General features: G+C 55.6%; 1 protein-coding gene across 8 annotated transcripts in view; it reads right to left on the reverse strand.

Moving 5' to 3' along the window:
* Positions 1–1439: 1439 nt before the first annotated feature.
* Positions 1440–15825, reverse strand: part of SLC29A1 (solute carrier family 29 member 1 (Augustine blood group)) — a 33896-nt gene continuing 19510 nt past the window's right edge. For 5 of the 8 annotated variants that reach the window (XM_042022971.1, XM_042022975.1, XM_042022977.1 and 2 more), the window contains 12 exons: positions 9032–9114; positions 8495–8576; positions 8084–8256; positions 7714–7853; positions 7372–7506; positions 7122–7219; positions 6703–6793; positions 6486–6574; positions 6242–6350; positions 4878–4963; positions 3012–3211; positions 1440–2451 (listed from right to left, as the gene is read on the reverse strand). In XM_042022971.1, coding sequence (XP_041878905.1) covers positions 2340–2451; positions 3012–3211; positions 4878–4963; positions 6242–6350; positions 6486–6574; positions 6703–6793; positions 7122–7219; positions 7372–7506; positions 7714–7853; positions 8084–8256; positions 8495–8576; positions 9032–9060 — 1344 coding nt within the window. In that variant the 5' untranslated portion in view covers positions 9061–9114 and the 3' untranslated portion in view covers positions 1440–2339. Of the gene's footprint in view, positions 2452–3011; positions 3212–4877; positions 4964–6241; positions 6351–6485; positions 6575–6702; positions 6794–7121; positions 7220–7371; positions 7507–7713; positions 7854–8083; positions 8257–8494; positions 8577–9031; positions 9115–9807; positions 9918–10713; positions 11032–15191; positions 15292–15825 lie in introns of those variants that run through there. The other 3 variants (XM_042022978.1, XM_042022974.1, XM_042022972.1) reach the window with 3 other exon arrangements.

Below are 15825 nucleotides of genomic sequence, written 5' to 3' on the forward strand. Positions count from 1 at the left end.
AGGCTCTGCTCGGTGGTGCCCAGCAATAGGACAGGAGGCAGTGGGCAGAAACTGATGCACAGGAAGTTCCACCTGAACACGAGGAAGAGCTTCTTTACTGTGTGGGTGACCCAGCACTGGAACAGATTGCCACAACAGAGAGGCTGTGGAGTCTCCCTCAGTGGAGATACTCGAGAACTGTTTGGACACAATCCTGTGCCATGTGCTCTAGGATGGCTCTGCACGAGCAGCGAGGTTGGACCAGGTGAGCCACTGTGGTCCCTTCCAACCTGACCCATTCCGTGATTCTTGTGTTGAGGCTGTGGGTACAAAAGTCCTGACCAGCAAAGGAAGCTGAATTGCGATGAGGGGACCCGAGCCCCCACATGGGTTTTGATGCCTAGTGGTGCAAGGAGGTGATGGCTGTGAATGATGTGGGACAGAGGGAGGGGGATTCCCACTGGCAGACAGGTGTAGTTCACCCCAAGAGCAGGAGGGGGCACTCCGGCTGTTCCCCGGCACAAGGAAAGCTCCCAGGTGCTGTGCTGCAGGTCACTGCACCACAAAATGTGAAGGTGCATCTGCTCTTTATCAGAGGTGTTGGTGGTTCCCTTGTGTACGTCGAGGGCAGCATCCCTGGGGTGCTGATGGATGAGAGACTGGCTATGAGTTCACCATGAGCACTCACAGCTCAGAAAGACAATCGTGTCCTGGGCTGCATCCAAAGCAGTGTGGCCAGCAGGGTAAGGGACGGTTTTCTGTCCCTCTGCTGTGCTCTGGTGAGACCCCACTGCAGTGCTGCATCCAGCTCCGGGGTCCCCAGCAGAGGAAGGACTTGGACCTGCTGGAGATAGTCCAGAGGAGGAACACCAACATGATCAGCGGGATGGAGCACCTCTCCTACAAGGAAAGAATTGGGATTGTTCAGCCTGGAGAAGGCTTTGGTGTAACCTAATTGTGGCCTTCCAGTACCTGAAGGGGACCTACAAGAAAGATGGACAGGGACAAAATGTATGTAGGACAAGGGGGAATGTTTTCAAACAGAGGGAAGGTTTAGATATTTATTATTTATTACTGTGAGGGTGGTGAGGCACTGGAATAGGTTGCCCAGAGAAGCTGTGTATGCCCCACACCTCAAAGTGTTCAAGGCCAGGCGGGTAACCTGGTGTAGTGGAAGTTGTCGCGGGCCATGGCAGGGGGTTTGGAGCTGGATGATCTTCAAGGCCCCTTCCACCCTGATCCATTCTGATTTTATGGTTCTACAATCCCCTTCCCACACTGGCTGTGTCCTCACAGCTGGGCCTGACTGTGCAGGGCATGCCCACACCATTTCCACATCTGATGCTAGTTACAGGGGACCACCACATGCCAAGGAAAAGCCAGTGCCTTCTCACTTCAACCCTTGTCCCTCCACAGCCCCTCTCCCCTGTGGTGATGGAGACAAAAACACATACCCAAAGGAGCATTTTGGTCTTTTTATAGAAAATGGCAACTGTATAGACACATTTACATGACAAGGGACAGGAAAGCCAAGGGAGAGGTGAGGCCTCCCTTGCAGCACAGGTGGACAGGGACAGCAGCTTTGTTGGGAAGGGAGTTGCTGCCTCTCCTCTTGTAGCCCACAGTAGAACCTCCTGTCACACAACCAGGAGGCTGAAAAAAAAACAATGGCAGAATCACCAGAACAAAAAAGGGAACAGAGGCAAGGAGAGGGGGAGAAGGTGGGGTGTGGAGACCTCCTCCTCCCTCAGCCTAGCCACAGCGTTGGCTCTTTCTGTGGCTGGGACACAGATGTCTACACTCTTGGGATACCACTGGGCAGGGGGATGTGCGTCTAGCAGAGAGCAGGGATGGCAAGGCTGGCTGGGGCTCTCCTCCCCATTTACAAGTCTTACCAGCAGGAGGAGGGATGTGGGGTATTTCCAGGCCCCCTAGAAGGAGAGGAGAGAATCTCCTAGGTGCTTTGGAGACAAGGGCAAGAGAAGGACTAACACTGGTTACCAGCCTTTCACTCTGTCAGAGAGAAAGAGGCTGAAAATGGCTTTTGGCCTTGAGCCGGGGAAATTATGCAGCATGGGAAGCAGCTGGACCTCTCTGAGATCCCGGGGGGTCTTGCAACACACACAACACAGGGAAGGAGAAGGCACGTAGGCCTGAAGGCATCACACAGCCGAGCATGGCAGGAACCAGGCCAACCCTGCAGGAGTGGAACCGTCCCTGGGTGTAATGTCTGCTGTGGCAGTGTGATCTGGCAGGGACAGGTGTGAGCTGTTATTTCCCCACAGTGCTGAGGTGTCCAGGGCCTCAGTGAAGGATGCGGAGCCATCTCTTAGTGTCCCTGCACCCTCTGTGTGCCTCTGCTAGATGAGAATTCGGACCAGAAAGGAGATGGCAGCTCCTAGGGCCAAACCCAGTGACAGGAAAAATGCCATGACAGCTCCAGCTGTCTCTGCTTCGTGCGCCAGCACTTTCCTAGGGGAGAAACAGGTGTCAGAGATCCATCCTCAGGATGCACATCCTGTGCCCTGCTGTTTGGTGGAGCTAGGAGGCTCGTCTGCAGCAGAGGAACGGCAAGAAGAAATCCACCTTGGCTCCCAGAGCCACAAGAACTCCAAGTCTCCACCCTGTGGGCTCATAAAGTGCATCAGGGTGGCCACCCTGAAGCTGCTGGCACTAGGGGCATCCCCCTCTGACCCCTGTGGGACTCCTCGTGCTGCCTGTGCTGGGCAAGGCTGCTCACCCTGCTGTGGGCGCTGTGCCACGCTTTGCTCCCCTCCAGATCCCCGCTATATCCAGCCCATTCCCCTGTGTGGCAGGTGGGGAAAATGGAGAGCCCAAATAGCTTCCTCATCCCGAGGATATGGAGGCACAAGCCTAGGAGATGGGACACTGGGGGTAGTGACAATTCCCTTCTGTGCCTGTGGCCTCTTCTCCAGATGCCAAAGCTGGGCAGAGGCAGACTCCAGGAGTCATGCCAGGGCTGGCATCTGGGGGAGTAACCAACCCTTCCCTTGTCCGCAGCTCACACTCACTTTGGCCCGAAGCACATGCACAGGCTGGCCAGGTAGCCATTGGAGATGGAGAAGAAGATCATGAAGATGATGTACCAGGCGTCATGAGAGAACACAACGGGCAGGTAGTAACGGGGTTGCATGTTGCACAGCATGAACAGAGGGACAAAGATGACACGGAGGACCACCATCACTGGCAGGAGGCAGCTGTCCTTCCCGGGCTGGGAGAAAAACACAGATCGCTGAGCAGCTGAGAACTGGACATTCCCCATCCCATGGCAGGGGCTCTACAGAGGCTGTCCCTACTGCGCCAGGGCTGTGGAGGAGCCACAAAGATGGCAAAGCTGCTGAGAGACTTTCTCTGCCACAACAAATCTCAGCATCACCACCTGCTGTAGGTTTTCCTAGGTCTGAAAGCCCTGTTGCAGGTGACTTGAAGCAGCACTAGAGCCAAAATACTGAACTGGGCTTGTGGGCAACTGTTAAGCCCTTGCTGGCAACAGGCAGGCAGGCAAGAGAGCTTTGTGCACGCTCATGCAGTGAGCCAGCGTGCAGGACAAGGGTGGCTGAGGTAAATCCCCTGTGGCACCTCACCGCCTGCAAAATGGGCTTTAGCCAGCTTTTCAGCGTCCTGCGCCATCCCGCAGCCAAGCAGGGCAAGATCCAGCAATCTGGGAAAGGGATTATGCTGGGGTTGTTTTGGAATGTGCTGGGAAAGGCACGGACCAAATTACAGTCTCCTTGGATCCTACCAGAGTTCCTGAGCGACTGAGGCAACAGTCCTGAGGGACAAAGAAGGAGGTACCACCCCCTGTGTTGTCCCTGCAGCTGGGACCAAGGCAGCCCCTGGAACGAGACAGGCCTCGTTCTTTCTGGGGTCCCCTCAGTGAGGTGCCAGGTTCGTAGATGACAGGGCTCACTGGTCTGAGGTGAGGAGAGACCCACAGCTGCCTTGGGAGCTGCTGGGCTGGCGTGGCCACAGGAAACTCCATGAACACAGGAGGAAGCTGAGGTTAGGCCAGCTGCCATGTCTATGGGGCAAACTGGAGAGAGCAGTTGCCTCTCCTGCTTGAGGAGAAAAAGAGCGAGCAGGGCCCCAACCAGGGAAATGTGGCCCAAACCACATGCAGTCAGACTTTCCACACAGCCTTGTTTTGGAAATGTCTCCTGCTGGGTCTTCCCACCATGGAGGCTGTGGCCTGGACACCAGGCAAGGCGGCTCACGGCCAAGACCAAAGGCAACAAGCAGTGATAGCCAGGGGAGAAGCAGCTCCAGGCCATGGGGAAGTCAGGCCCAGGCAGACCCCATATGGCACGTGGTCCTGAGGAGCTTCTCTAAACAAACAGCCTGAACAATACAGGGGGAAACAGCACTTGGAGGGTGGGTGAAGGGGCAGGAAGAGACCCAGACAGGACAGCCCCCTTCCTTGCCCATTCTGGGGAGATCAGAGCAAGGGGATGTGGCAGGGGACAGTTTTGTAGCCCACATGGCATGGCCCTGCCCTGCTCTCAGGACAAGGGTCTTTGAAGCAGCTGTGTCCTGTGCTGAGGCCAGAGGTTTTATTTTGGGCTGCCCTGTCTTTCACCCTCTTTCCCTGTCGCCATCCTGTCTCGTCGTTTGCATAGCTGGAGTGAAGGTTTGTTTACAGAGAGGCTGAAATGGAGGAGGCAGCTTCATCCAAGCCATGTTGAAAGAGGGGTGGGAGGACAGAACAACGCTGTGGTTCTTGACTCTAACCCATCAATCTCCACTTAGAACTTAAAGCAGGAGTTAGCTCTGCACCTCCTTCCTGCTCCAAGCCGTGGATGGCAGCCTCACTGAGAGCTGTGGCTGAGGGACCTAGGGATGGACACTGCCTGGGCATTTGCTCCCTGCCCCATGCTTACCCACATGAAGAGGGCAGTGAGACTCCGTCCCGTCCAGTCAAAGACATTAAAGAGCAGGAAGCAGGAGACAGGAATGAAGTAGAGACCTGCAGAAGGGGGAGGTCAGTGATGAGCTTAGTGTGCCCCAACCCCTCATACCCATTGCACAGAGACTGACTTTCAGGCCTAGGTCCTAGCAGTTTCCCACTAAGGCCTGGAATGGTCTCCCAGCCAGGCTGATGTTCGCATCCAAACCATCATGCACAGTGGTTCCTTCTTCCCTTCAGGCATTCTGTATTTGGTTTGTGTGGCAAGGTTTTGGTAGGGGGGTGAGCTACAGGGGCGGCTTCTGAGAAGCTGCTAGAAGCTCCCCCAAGTCTGACAGAGCCAATGCCAGATGGCTCCAAGACAGACCCACCACTGGCCAAGGCCATCAGTGACAGCGGTAGGGTGATATGGGATAACACACTAAGAAGGGGAAAAAAAATCTCAACATGTGCAGTTGCAGCCAGAGAGAGAAGTGAGAATATGTGACAGAAACAGCTCTGCAGACACCAAGGCCAGTGGAAAAGGAGGGGGAAAAGGTGCTCCAGATGTCAGAGCAAAAATTCCCCTGCAGCCTGTGGTGAAGACCATGGCGAGGCAGGCTTTCCCCATGCAGCCCAAGGAGGTCCACAGTGAGCAGATATCCACCTGCTGCCTCTGCAAGACCCCACTCTGAAGCAGGTTTGCTGGTAGGACTTGTGACCCTGCAGGGGACCCATGCTGAAACAGTCTGTTCCTAAAGGACTGCGCCCCATGGAAGGGACCCAGGCTGAAGCAGTTCATGAAGAACTGCAGCCTGTGGGAAGCACTCACATTGGACTTCATGGAGGACTGCCTCCCATGCTGGAGGAGGGGAAGAGTAGGAGGTGTCCTCCCCCTGAGAAGGAAGCAGCAGCAGAGCAAAGTGTGATGAACTGACTGCAACCCTCATTCCCTGTCCCCCTGCAGTGCTGCAGAGGGAGGAGATAAAGAAGTCGTGAATAAACTTAAGCCTGGAAAGAAGGGAGGGGTGGATGGAAGGTGTTTTAAGATTTAGTTTTTATTTCTCATTATGCTACTGATTTGATTGGCAATAAATTAAATTAATTTTCCCCAAGTTGAGTCTGTTTTGCCTGTGACAGTAATTGGTGAGTGATTTCTTGCTGTCCTTATCTCCACCCAAAAGCCTTTTGTCCTATTTTCTCTCCCCTGTCCAGTTCTGGAGGGGAGTGCTGGAGTGGCTTTGGTGGGCACCTGGCATCCAGGCAGGGTTACCCCACCACACATACCTTCAAGCCCCACTTTCTTTTTACCTTGTTCTCAGTTTTTCCCTACCTCACCCCCATCCCTGGCACACTTACCCCATTTGTTTCCCTCTCCAAGGACAGTGGACACCTTAGCTGTGATGGCAGGAAAGACGCTGATGGTGACAGTGAAGACGAAGCAGACGGACAGGGCCATGACCCAGAGCTAGGCAGATGAAAGAAAAATGCTGGTACCAAACACAGGGCAAGAGACCAGTGCAGGGCTGGTCTCCTCTCCCCATGTTCTCCTACACCTGTGCCCATCCCGAAAGGAAGGGCAGGACGCTGGCAACTCACAGACCTTCTTAAAAATAGCAATGACAGAGGGCTGCTCATCAGGGTTGTGGATAGGGATGATCTTTGAGTTATTCTGCTCCATCCCATTCTCGTCTGCAGGGAGAGACACAAGTAGGGCATAGCAGACCCCACAAAGCTGGGATCTAATTCAGTCCTTCTATCTCGTTCTTTCTTTAAGCTTTTTCTCTTTCCCTTTTCTCTTCCTTCTCTCAGCCCCTCACCTTTCTTAATCAGGTCTCTCTTGGTCTCCAGCTCTGCATTGTACACGCGGTACTCTGTCTTGTCCTTCATGGAGTAGTATCGGAAGAAATCCTGCAGAGAGACAGCATGGAGGACTCATTCATGCGTGCAGAAAGAAGGCTGCCAGGGGCTATGTGACAACAGCAGATATGGGCAATATGGGCAAAGTATTCCTTCCAGTTATGTCTGATATTGATGGTTTCCTGCTCACCAAGGGACTCAGATACCCCAAGTATTCTGGGGTATCTGTGGTGGGAAGTATCCCAGAGTGCTCCCTTGGGACACAGGAGAGCCTGCCCTGACACAAGAGTTGGAGGCTGGTAGGAGCCAAGGCTGGGCTGCTGGGATGTGCAAAGGTCCCATGTCCCCAGGCCCTTCCCCACCAGGACAACAGTCTCACCATGTGAGGCAGAACTACGTAGGAGACGATTGCCAGCACGATTGTCACACAGGCCGTGGTGAAGTAACCGATGAAGCTGTCGGGTTGCTGGGCACCAACTGAGAGCACAGGAAGGGAGAGGAAAGGAAGATGATGAGGGCTGAGAGGAGCAAGGCCCTGCTGCCATCTCCCACACAGCATGACCCCAGCAGATCCTGTGACAGCAGTGCTCTGGGAAGGCCCTGTCACCTGCGAGGCAGGGATTACTCACTGGCAATACTGAAGATCATTGCCAAAGCAGCGAAGGTGCCTGCCAGACCCTGCCCGCTCATGATGGGGGCTGTGTAGCTGGCAGGCAGGAGCCCTGCCAGCCCAAACAGGCTGCTCTGCAGAATGGCACCAAAGGCTGCAAACAGGAAAGATGAGCAGACATGAGAAACCAGAGGCAAGGACGGACTGCACCTGTGCAGGGAGCCAAGGCCCCCGCCCTGCAAGACAAGGCAAGTGTCCCTCCTCCCTGGCTCTCCCACAGTGAGGTTCATGCTTTTCTCCCAGAGGGATCAGCCCTAGCCATGGGGCTGTGTCCCTTTCCTTCCCCCACTGCTTCACTCACAGTTGATGAAGATAATGCTGATCATGGTAAAGACGAAGAAGGGAAGAGGCTCCATGGGGACTTTCACCATGATTGCGGTGACTAAAAACACCAGCCCAATGGCCACCAGGCTGCCCGAGATGCGGATCTGCTGGGGAATCCTACAAAAGAGGGACTCAGTGAGGATAACCCAAGCCCCCCAAAAACCTGTGGGGCTGAGACCAAGCTCTAACTGTGGGAATCCCAGCCAAACCCTGAGACAGGAGACCAGTGTTTTGTCTTAGACTTGACCAAATGGGCTGTAGCTTGGCTCAGTGCTGGGACAAGAGAACAGGCCAGGGCTGGGTGGACCTATGGGGGCTGGCAGGGGCAAGGACAGAGCAGGGCTCACCGCTGGTGGATGAAGGAGTTGAGGCAGGTGAAGATAAGGAGGGGCACCATGGCGCAGAGAGTCATGAAGTTGTCAAACACAGACTGCAGGTAGGAGGGTGTGACGGTGGCCTCACCAGTCTGGTTCCTGACGTGGCTTGTCTCCTCCGGGTCCACAAGGCGGCTGATGAAATACTGCAAAGGAAGGAGCCTGGTGGGGCTGAGATTCTGCAAGCCCTTCCCAGGCCATCCTTATTCTTTGTCCAGACCCATGGCCATCCCTCCTGCTGCCTCAGTGCCACTCATCACACCCAGATCACACACGCTTGTGGTCCTCTGCATGCTGTGCCATGCTGCCACATCCATACCATGGTCCCTAGACATGACAGGAGACAATGAGTGTCATGGACAACAGCAGGAGGGAAGCCCTCACCTCCCTGGCAGTCATGAAGAAATTCCATGGCAGCAGAGTTCCCAGGCCAAGGATGAAGAAAATCAGCCAGACAGCCTTGTACCTGTGAATGGGACAGAGTGCTTTAGAGAGGAAGCTGGGCAGTGTCAGGGAGAGGTATTGCTTCTGACCCTGTGGTGGGAAGCACCAGACAATATTTATTGCCCTGCCCCTGCCCCACAGCCCTTGCTAGCCTGGGCTGCCAGAGATGTGGCACTGCAGAGGGGCTGTGGGAGGCCCTCCCCAGGAAGGTACAAAGGCAGGGAGAGACTGCTCATCGGCATGTGGCAGCCAGATACACAGCATCCATCAGGAGATATGGGAGGGAGTTAGGCTCCCCAGGCATGCTTACAGGAGACTGTTTTCAGTCCATTTGCTATGGAAAAGCTGAGAAAGAAGGGACAGCTTGGTAGCCCAGTAAGCATGCAGGAGAGAGGGACCCCCAGATGCTGGGTCCCCCTGTCCTCCCTCACCTCCTGGTATCCTGGATGTGATAGCTACATCAGAAACCGTCATTACCTATCTTGGGGCCCATCTCTTGCTGTCATCTTGTGTGGCAAGAGTCAGCACAGGTCCCAGCAAGTCTTGTGGCTGCTCTCCGTCTGGAAAGCAAACAGAAGATTTTATGAGAAAGTGAGAGACACAAGCCAGGCAGGGGCAGCACTGGTTTTAACCCCAACCCATGCTGCCAGGTAAGTGCTCCACAGTACGAGAGTCAAACACCAACCCAGAAAACACAGCCACACACTTATTCTGCTGGCTGGGCACACGAAGCCTTCCCTTCGAAAGGAAACTGCTTTCCCGAGGTACCCAGACTGCTCATGCTGGCTGCCCAGCTGCCTGCAGCAGGCTCTTAAGGGATTTGTGAGCCTGCAGCTCTCTGTCCCCAATCCTGGGGCTGTGAGTGAAGCATGTGCGCAGTGGGCTGCGTCTGCCCCCCCTGCCAGCCCCAGCTCCCTCCAACGCCCGGGGCTCGGTGGCACAAAAGACACATTTAATTCAGCAGCCTCTCCGGCCAGAACCAGCAAATCCCCCGTTTTCAATTCCACTTCCCTGCGGCTCTCACAGCCCTCTCCTGGGTCACCTTGAAAAGCCAAGGGCGTCCCTGGCACTGCTGTCCCCTCCCGGGCGCCCACCGCTCCTTTTTCCCCGTCACCACCTGCCCAGGCGCTGCACCGCTCTGAGAGCCCCAGAGATGCGGCCCCCGGAGCCCCGAGAAGGGACCTTCCCTCCCCGGTCACCCCCTCTTCCCGAGGCAGAGGGGGATTAGCCGCCCGGAGGAACCGCAGGCCTGCCTTGTCCTTTTCCAGTCCAGGCGGCGCAGCATGGGGAGCTCCGGCACTTCTCGCAGGGCTTCACCTGCAGCGGGGCTGCCGGCGCCGTGTCCCCGGCCCCCCTGGGACATGCCCCGCGGACGCCCGCTGCAATGCCGCCTGCAGCATCCCTGCCCGCGCCCTGCCAGGTAGGGCGGAGGAGGAGGAGACAGGCAGCAGCATGCTGGGATCTGTAGTCCCTTCCAGCCCCGGCATGCATTAAAGGCAGCGCAGCCCGTCCCTGGCGCAGCTGCCCGTGGGGTTCTGGGCACAGCTCGCCTCCTCCCCCGGTAGGATCCTGCAGGCTGGGGAGCCTGAGCTGTGATGGAACCGAAACATAGGCGGCAGGATGTGGAGAGGGATTTTGGAAGCCCCTTGGGCTGCTTGGGAAAGACAGAGCAGGACAAAAGTATGCCTGCAAAGGCTAGAGGGCTCTACCAACCCGGCAGGTGCCACCCTGTTTATGTCGGAGCCATCTGCAGCACCGCTCCCCTGCCTTCCCACACAGAGAGCTTGGGGGCACGACAGCTCCTGCCTTGCCCTTCTGAGCCATCTGGGCTTCCAGACAAAACATCCCAAAATCCCCTCCTGGCAGGCTGCCGGTGCCTCGGCGGGGAGGAGACATCCTGACCCGGGATTAGCAGAGGGGTCTGCAAACACAACTGCCATCCCCTTGCACACAGAAACCCCACCAGGGCATTGCTTGTCTCCAAGCAAACAGATCTCAACCCAAAATAGGCAAGAAAATCTCAGCTTCCCCCGTGGGTCCCCAGCAAGCCCTCAACATGCTTCCCCTTGCCAGCCAAGCCCCTGATCCCCCTTCCAGCCCCCTCCAGGTCATATCGCTGTCCCAAGAAATAGGGGCAGGGACTGACCCCACGGACATACCTGAGGAGAGAGGACAGAGCCAGGGTGAGCCCTGTGTTCAGAGTATTTGAAGGCAGTGTGTCCCCCTGCGTCCACACCCCCGCTCTTGGGGGTGAGTGCCGGGCCCTGGCTCAAGTCACGGGGGCTGGAGCCCTGTGGGTCTAACGGCACCCGCGGAGGAGGAGGAGAAGAGGTATCGGGTACCACAGCTGGCACACAGCCCAGGTCCCGCTGCCCAAGCATCCAGGGAAGGGAGGAAGGCAAGAGTGCCGTGGAGGGGATGGCAGGAGCCGGGGGTGTTGGGGAGGAGGCAGGGGAGGTCGGGAGTGAGACTCTGGGGGTGCTGGGGCAGGGCGCTCCGCCATGCTGCTTTCCCACCGCCTCCTGCTTCCGTCTGGAGAGTGCCCACATCCCTGCGTCAGGAGCCCAGCCTTCTTGGCAGGCACTGCCCGGCCGCAGTCTCCTGCCTGCTCTGTTTGTTTTCTGTCTCACTTCGCTAAATGCCTCCTAATTTTTTCCACAAAGAGACAGTGCCTGCCAAGGGCAGCAGTCATTACAGTGGGAAACACTTCCAGCTGCTGTTATAAAGAACCCTACAACAAACAGAAAAGGTCACAGGAATCAACACCAGCAACAGGTGGCAACCCTGCTCCCTCTTGGGGGGAGGTGCCCTACCCGATGGGACATGGGAACAGATGCCACTCTTCCAGCCGGCACAGCTCCAACCGCCTCCCGCAGGAGTCTGCTGGTGTTTAGCCCAGCCACCAGCCTCTGCTGGTGGTGGCTGCACATCCTGAGGGACAGGGAAAAGGAGGAGTGATGTGGGGCCTTGGCCTTTTCTTCCTGGGCATAGAGTAGTCTGTCTTACCCCCACAGAAGGAGCAAGATCACAAAGAGTGGGCTTAACAAACCATAGGCTAGAACCTTTGAGCAGGTTCGAACAAGAGATGGCACAATTTTAATTGTCCTTTCATGCCACACAAAGACTGTGACAGATGCTAAGTGACACCCTCGGTGGCCACATGCAGCCCCACTGCCAGCCAAGCCCTGGGAGCTGACGGCAGGGCCAGTTGTCACCAAAGCTGCCTAACCTCTGCAGAAAAACCCGCACTGCAGGACAGCCACACCTGCAGGCAGCCATTTGTCACCTGGCTTTGGACACTTCCCTACCTCTCCCTTTCCCCACATCTCCTTTTTCCCTGCTTCTGCTGCCTTAGCCAAGGGCGAGTGCAGTGCATGCTTAGCTTCCCACTTGAGCAATTCCCTGGTGCCATGTAGGCATGCTATGGCACCATGGAATTACACCCAGAATCACCAGCTCTAAAGAGAAGCTGTTTACAGCACACCAAGTGTAGAAGTGTCCTGGCAGTCCATAGCCAAGGGGTTGCCAGCAGACTCAATGACAAGCACCTCATGTCCTCCTGACACTACTTGTCAGGGGATCACTTTGCAGGGGTAATATCAGTACTTCCTCCAAGCACAGCCAAGATGGGACAGGACCAGTTGCCTCACCAGCCTTTCACCCCATGCCCTACATCTGCTTGCCCACTGGGCAACACCGAAGTTCTCCTGTCAGGAAGGCTGATCCAGGGGCCCCTCAAGGTTTATCTGCAGGCATGAAACAAGCCCAGCACAGGTATGCAAGTCACACGAAACCTTGGTGGCCATGACTCAGCTGGAAGATAGGAAGCACTCATGAGACTGCCCGTTTCATGAGATTTCATATGCGTGCCTGAACTCTGACCATGCTGCTTGCGGATCCTCCTACCTTGTGCCGGGGTGCGGGGAATCAGCATCCTGGGCAGCGTCCTGCCCACCTCCACCATCAGTCACTGGCTGCGAGGACACACGCTTGTATTTCACAAGACAGATGAGTTGTGTGCCACCACTGCAGTGCTGAGAGAAACACAAGCCCTCCCAAAACAAGGGTAGGAAGGTGCCTTGAGTCAAAGCAGAGGCTGGTCTGGCTCCAAGCTGGTCTCCACCAGAGGGCAAAAGCAGATGCTAGGAAAGAGTAAATGTGGAACGGGTACGGACTAACTGCCTGACTGTTCCCCCAGCCTCTGAGCTGAAAGGGACACGATGTTCATGTGTTTTGTAGCCATGGTGGGTTTCACTTCTGTGAAATCCTGCTTACCCCTTCAACTCAGGAGCTTCTGAGAGGGGGCAGCAGCTCTCCCCACATGCAGGGCCTCACCAGGGCTCCCTTGCCTTCGACATCAAAGGGTGGATGAACATTGGAGTGGCTGCTTTACAGACCTGGATTGTATCCACCCAACAGCACATTTTCCAAACCGAGAAATTCTAGCTCACTTAGTCATTCAGGCATGGCTCCATGCCTTCGGTCCTCCTTGTTGCTTTTCTCCTAACCTTCCCTGGCTCCTCTCGATCCTTCCAGAGGTGCTGATTCTGGGGGCACACAGGGACTGTGGGGGGGTGAGACACCGATTTGAAGAGTGGCACAAGGCTTTCCTGCTTTGTTTCTGCTTTTTAACTGGGAAAGATGATGCAGTATGTGTTTTTATGCACACTGAGCTATCTGAAATAGCCCCAGGCCTTGCTGTGAGTGGCCGGCTCATGGCTGGCTCAGTGCATAATCTTGTTTGCAGATCTGGGGCTTTTTCCCTTTCCCCCCTTGTCTATCACTTGATATTTATCTAAACTGAATTTCAGTTGCCTGGTGTTGTAATGGTTGTCAGTACTCCTCCTAGCTGGCACTTGTCCCCATGAACCTGAGTAATCCAATCACCTCAGCAAAGCCCTATCATCTCCTTGCTCATTCCCTTTTCCAGGTCACTCATGAATGTGTTGAAAAAGCATGTGACCAACGCAAAGATATCTTTTCACTGCAAAAACTGACTGCTGACTCCTACATCCTCCTTCCTGTTTTCATACTAATTATGGAGCCAAGTAAGGACTTTCCCTCCTGACCAGCAAGTTCCCTTAAAAACTGGGCTGAAAGCTGACTGGAATTTTTTTTTTTGGAAGCAGTGTGGGCACTCTGAGCCCAGACTCCCTAGGACGTGCTGCTCCAGTCCTGGGGGCCCCTCGACAGGAGCCTCCCCACCTGTCCACAGGCCCTGTCCCTGCACAGACACCCAGGACACACAGCAGATTCAGCAGTCAGCTTTTCCCTGAAGTTCCTTCCACCCTTCTTAGAAAAGAACATCATCTTTCCCTCCTCCCAGTCCCTGGGGGCTGGGGCAGTTGTGAATGAATGACTAGAGGCCACACAGTCACAGCGAGCCACTTCATCCTCCCTTTCCTTCTGGGAAACATTGCCCAGCCCAAGACACTTGTTGCTGTTTACCTTTGCTTTCTAACCTTGCCTCTGCAGATGCTCTGAGGAGCTCCCCAAAGGAAGGTGGAAGAAACTGCTCAGGCTCTTGTGGAGCTCACAGAGGGGCAAAAGCTTCATCTGTCTTTTCTGCTATGGTCTCTCTTTCTCTGATCCCTCATCTGTCCAACATCCTGTAGCAGCTTTCCTAGTCCTGGAGTGCTTTGTGAGCGGTTTCCATCAGCAAGTTGATATTCTTCTTCTCCTTTCTGCTTCGCAGTAAACAGCCTTGTGATGCCATCTGCTCTCCCAGCCCTACTCCATGCCTGCATGCTGAGGAGAGAGCTTAGCAGGGGAGCAGGAGGGAGCAGGTATTTCTGCCTTCTCCCTTGACTTGCTGTCTGCAGACAAAGTCCACTGCTTTGTCTGGGCTCGGCCAGCAGAAAAAAAACCTCTTACAAGGTGCTCTGTGCAACACCCTCACCCCACAGAATGAGGGTCCCTGGGCAATGTTTCTGACCTGCTTCACCTCGATCCCTCCACTCCTCCAAGGACAAAAGGAGAGGCATCTCTAGACCCCCTCTGCCTCCGGGCTTGCTGCACTAGCAGACAGCACAAACTCCTCGTAGAGCAGCAGCTGTGGACACTGATGCCGCTCCCAGCACTTGCTGTTATCTCGGATGCCGGGTGGTGCAGGGGGAGCATTCAGCCCTGGTGTGTTTTGAACTGCGTAGACCAACCAGCTGCGAAGTCCCTTATCTGGAGAGTTAAAGGAGCCCTGAGAGGCTCCCTGGGGGCCCTTGCCCCTGGCAGGTAAATCGATCTGGCTGGGCAGCAAATTCCCCAGGGCCTGTCGGGACTCAAGCACTGTCGCTGAAGGGTTTCCCATCAGGTAGAAGGCAGAGCCAGTCTTAAAACTACCCTAGGTGACATTACTGAGTCCCAGGAAGCCCTGGACATCCACCTCTCCAGCGGGGCAGCTGCGTGGGTTCCCAGCCCTGACTATTACTGGTCAAATGCCATCGATGGCAGCCCCATGAAGAACCCACACACCTCTCTCCTCAGCATGTGGTGAGTGCCCAAGGCCAGGTGCAGTCTGGTCCCTGGCCAGAGAAAACCCCTCCAGGCAGCCATACAACCCCCCAGGAGCAGAGATGGGTGCTCCCACCCAGCATCCCATCAGACGCTGCAGGGGGACATTGTAATGTCACAACAAGCTTACCAGAAAGGCAGGGTGGTCCCAGCCCCTTGCTCCTTGTCACTTCAGGCCACAGGACGATGCAGGGACAATGCAGCCTTGGGAGAGGTAGGAAAAGCCCCACAAATATTGGAGCCGTTGCCTGCTCCAGGGCCGGTGGTTTGGGGATGCAGGAGGAGATACAAGAGCCTGAGGGAGGGCAGGAGCTGGGGGGGGGGGGGAGCGGGCGCAACGTCATTTATGAGCAGGCGTCAGAGGAAAAGAGATAAGCTGATGTCAGGAGATTGTTTGCAGAGACGGGATTCTTCCAAGAAGCTAGTTTCTCTGATGGCACCCACTTAGGCTGCTCTGCCCAGGGAAAGGACCATCCCCTACAAGCCAAAACCCTGACCTGCTTCTTGGGAGGCTGTGGAAGGAGACATGTTTTTCCAGGGCTAGCTTCAAACTCCATTTGTTGGAAATTTACTAAAACAAAGACCCTTTCTCCCAAGGGCAAAGGGAGGGATTTGCTCAGGGCTTCACTCAGTGCAGCTGCAGAAGCCTCCAAGCCCAGGCAGAAACCATCTCCAGGACTTGGATGGTGCTTCCAGGCAGCTTTCAGCACCTCCAGGAACTGCAAGAAGGTGGGAAGGGGCAGAGGGTGACCCACTGTGGGCAT

This window comes from Corvus kubaryi, unplaced genomic scaffold, assembly GCF_017639235.1.
Source record: "Corvus kubaryi isolate FWS band 111438036 unplaced genomic scaffold, C.kubaryi_AGA036_p1.0 37232, whole genome shotgun sequence".
Lineage (NCBI taxonomy): Eukaryota > Metazoa > Chordata > Aves > Passeriformes > Corvidae > Corvus > Corvus kubaryi.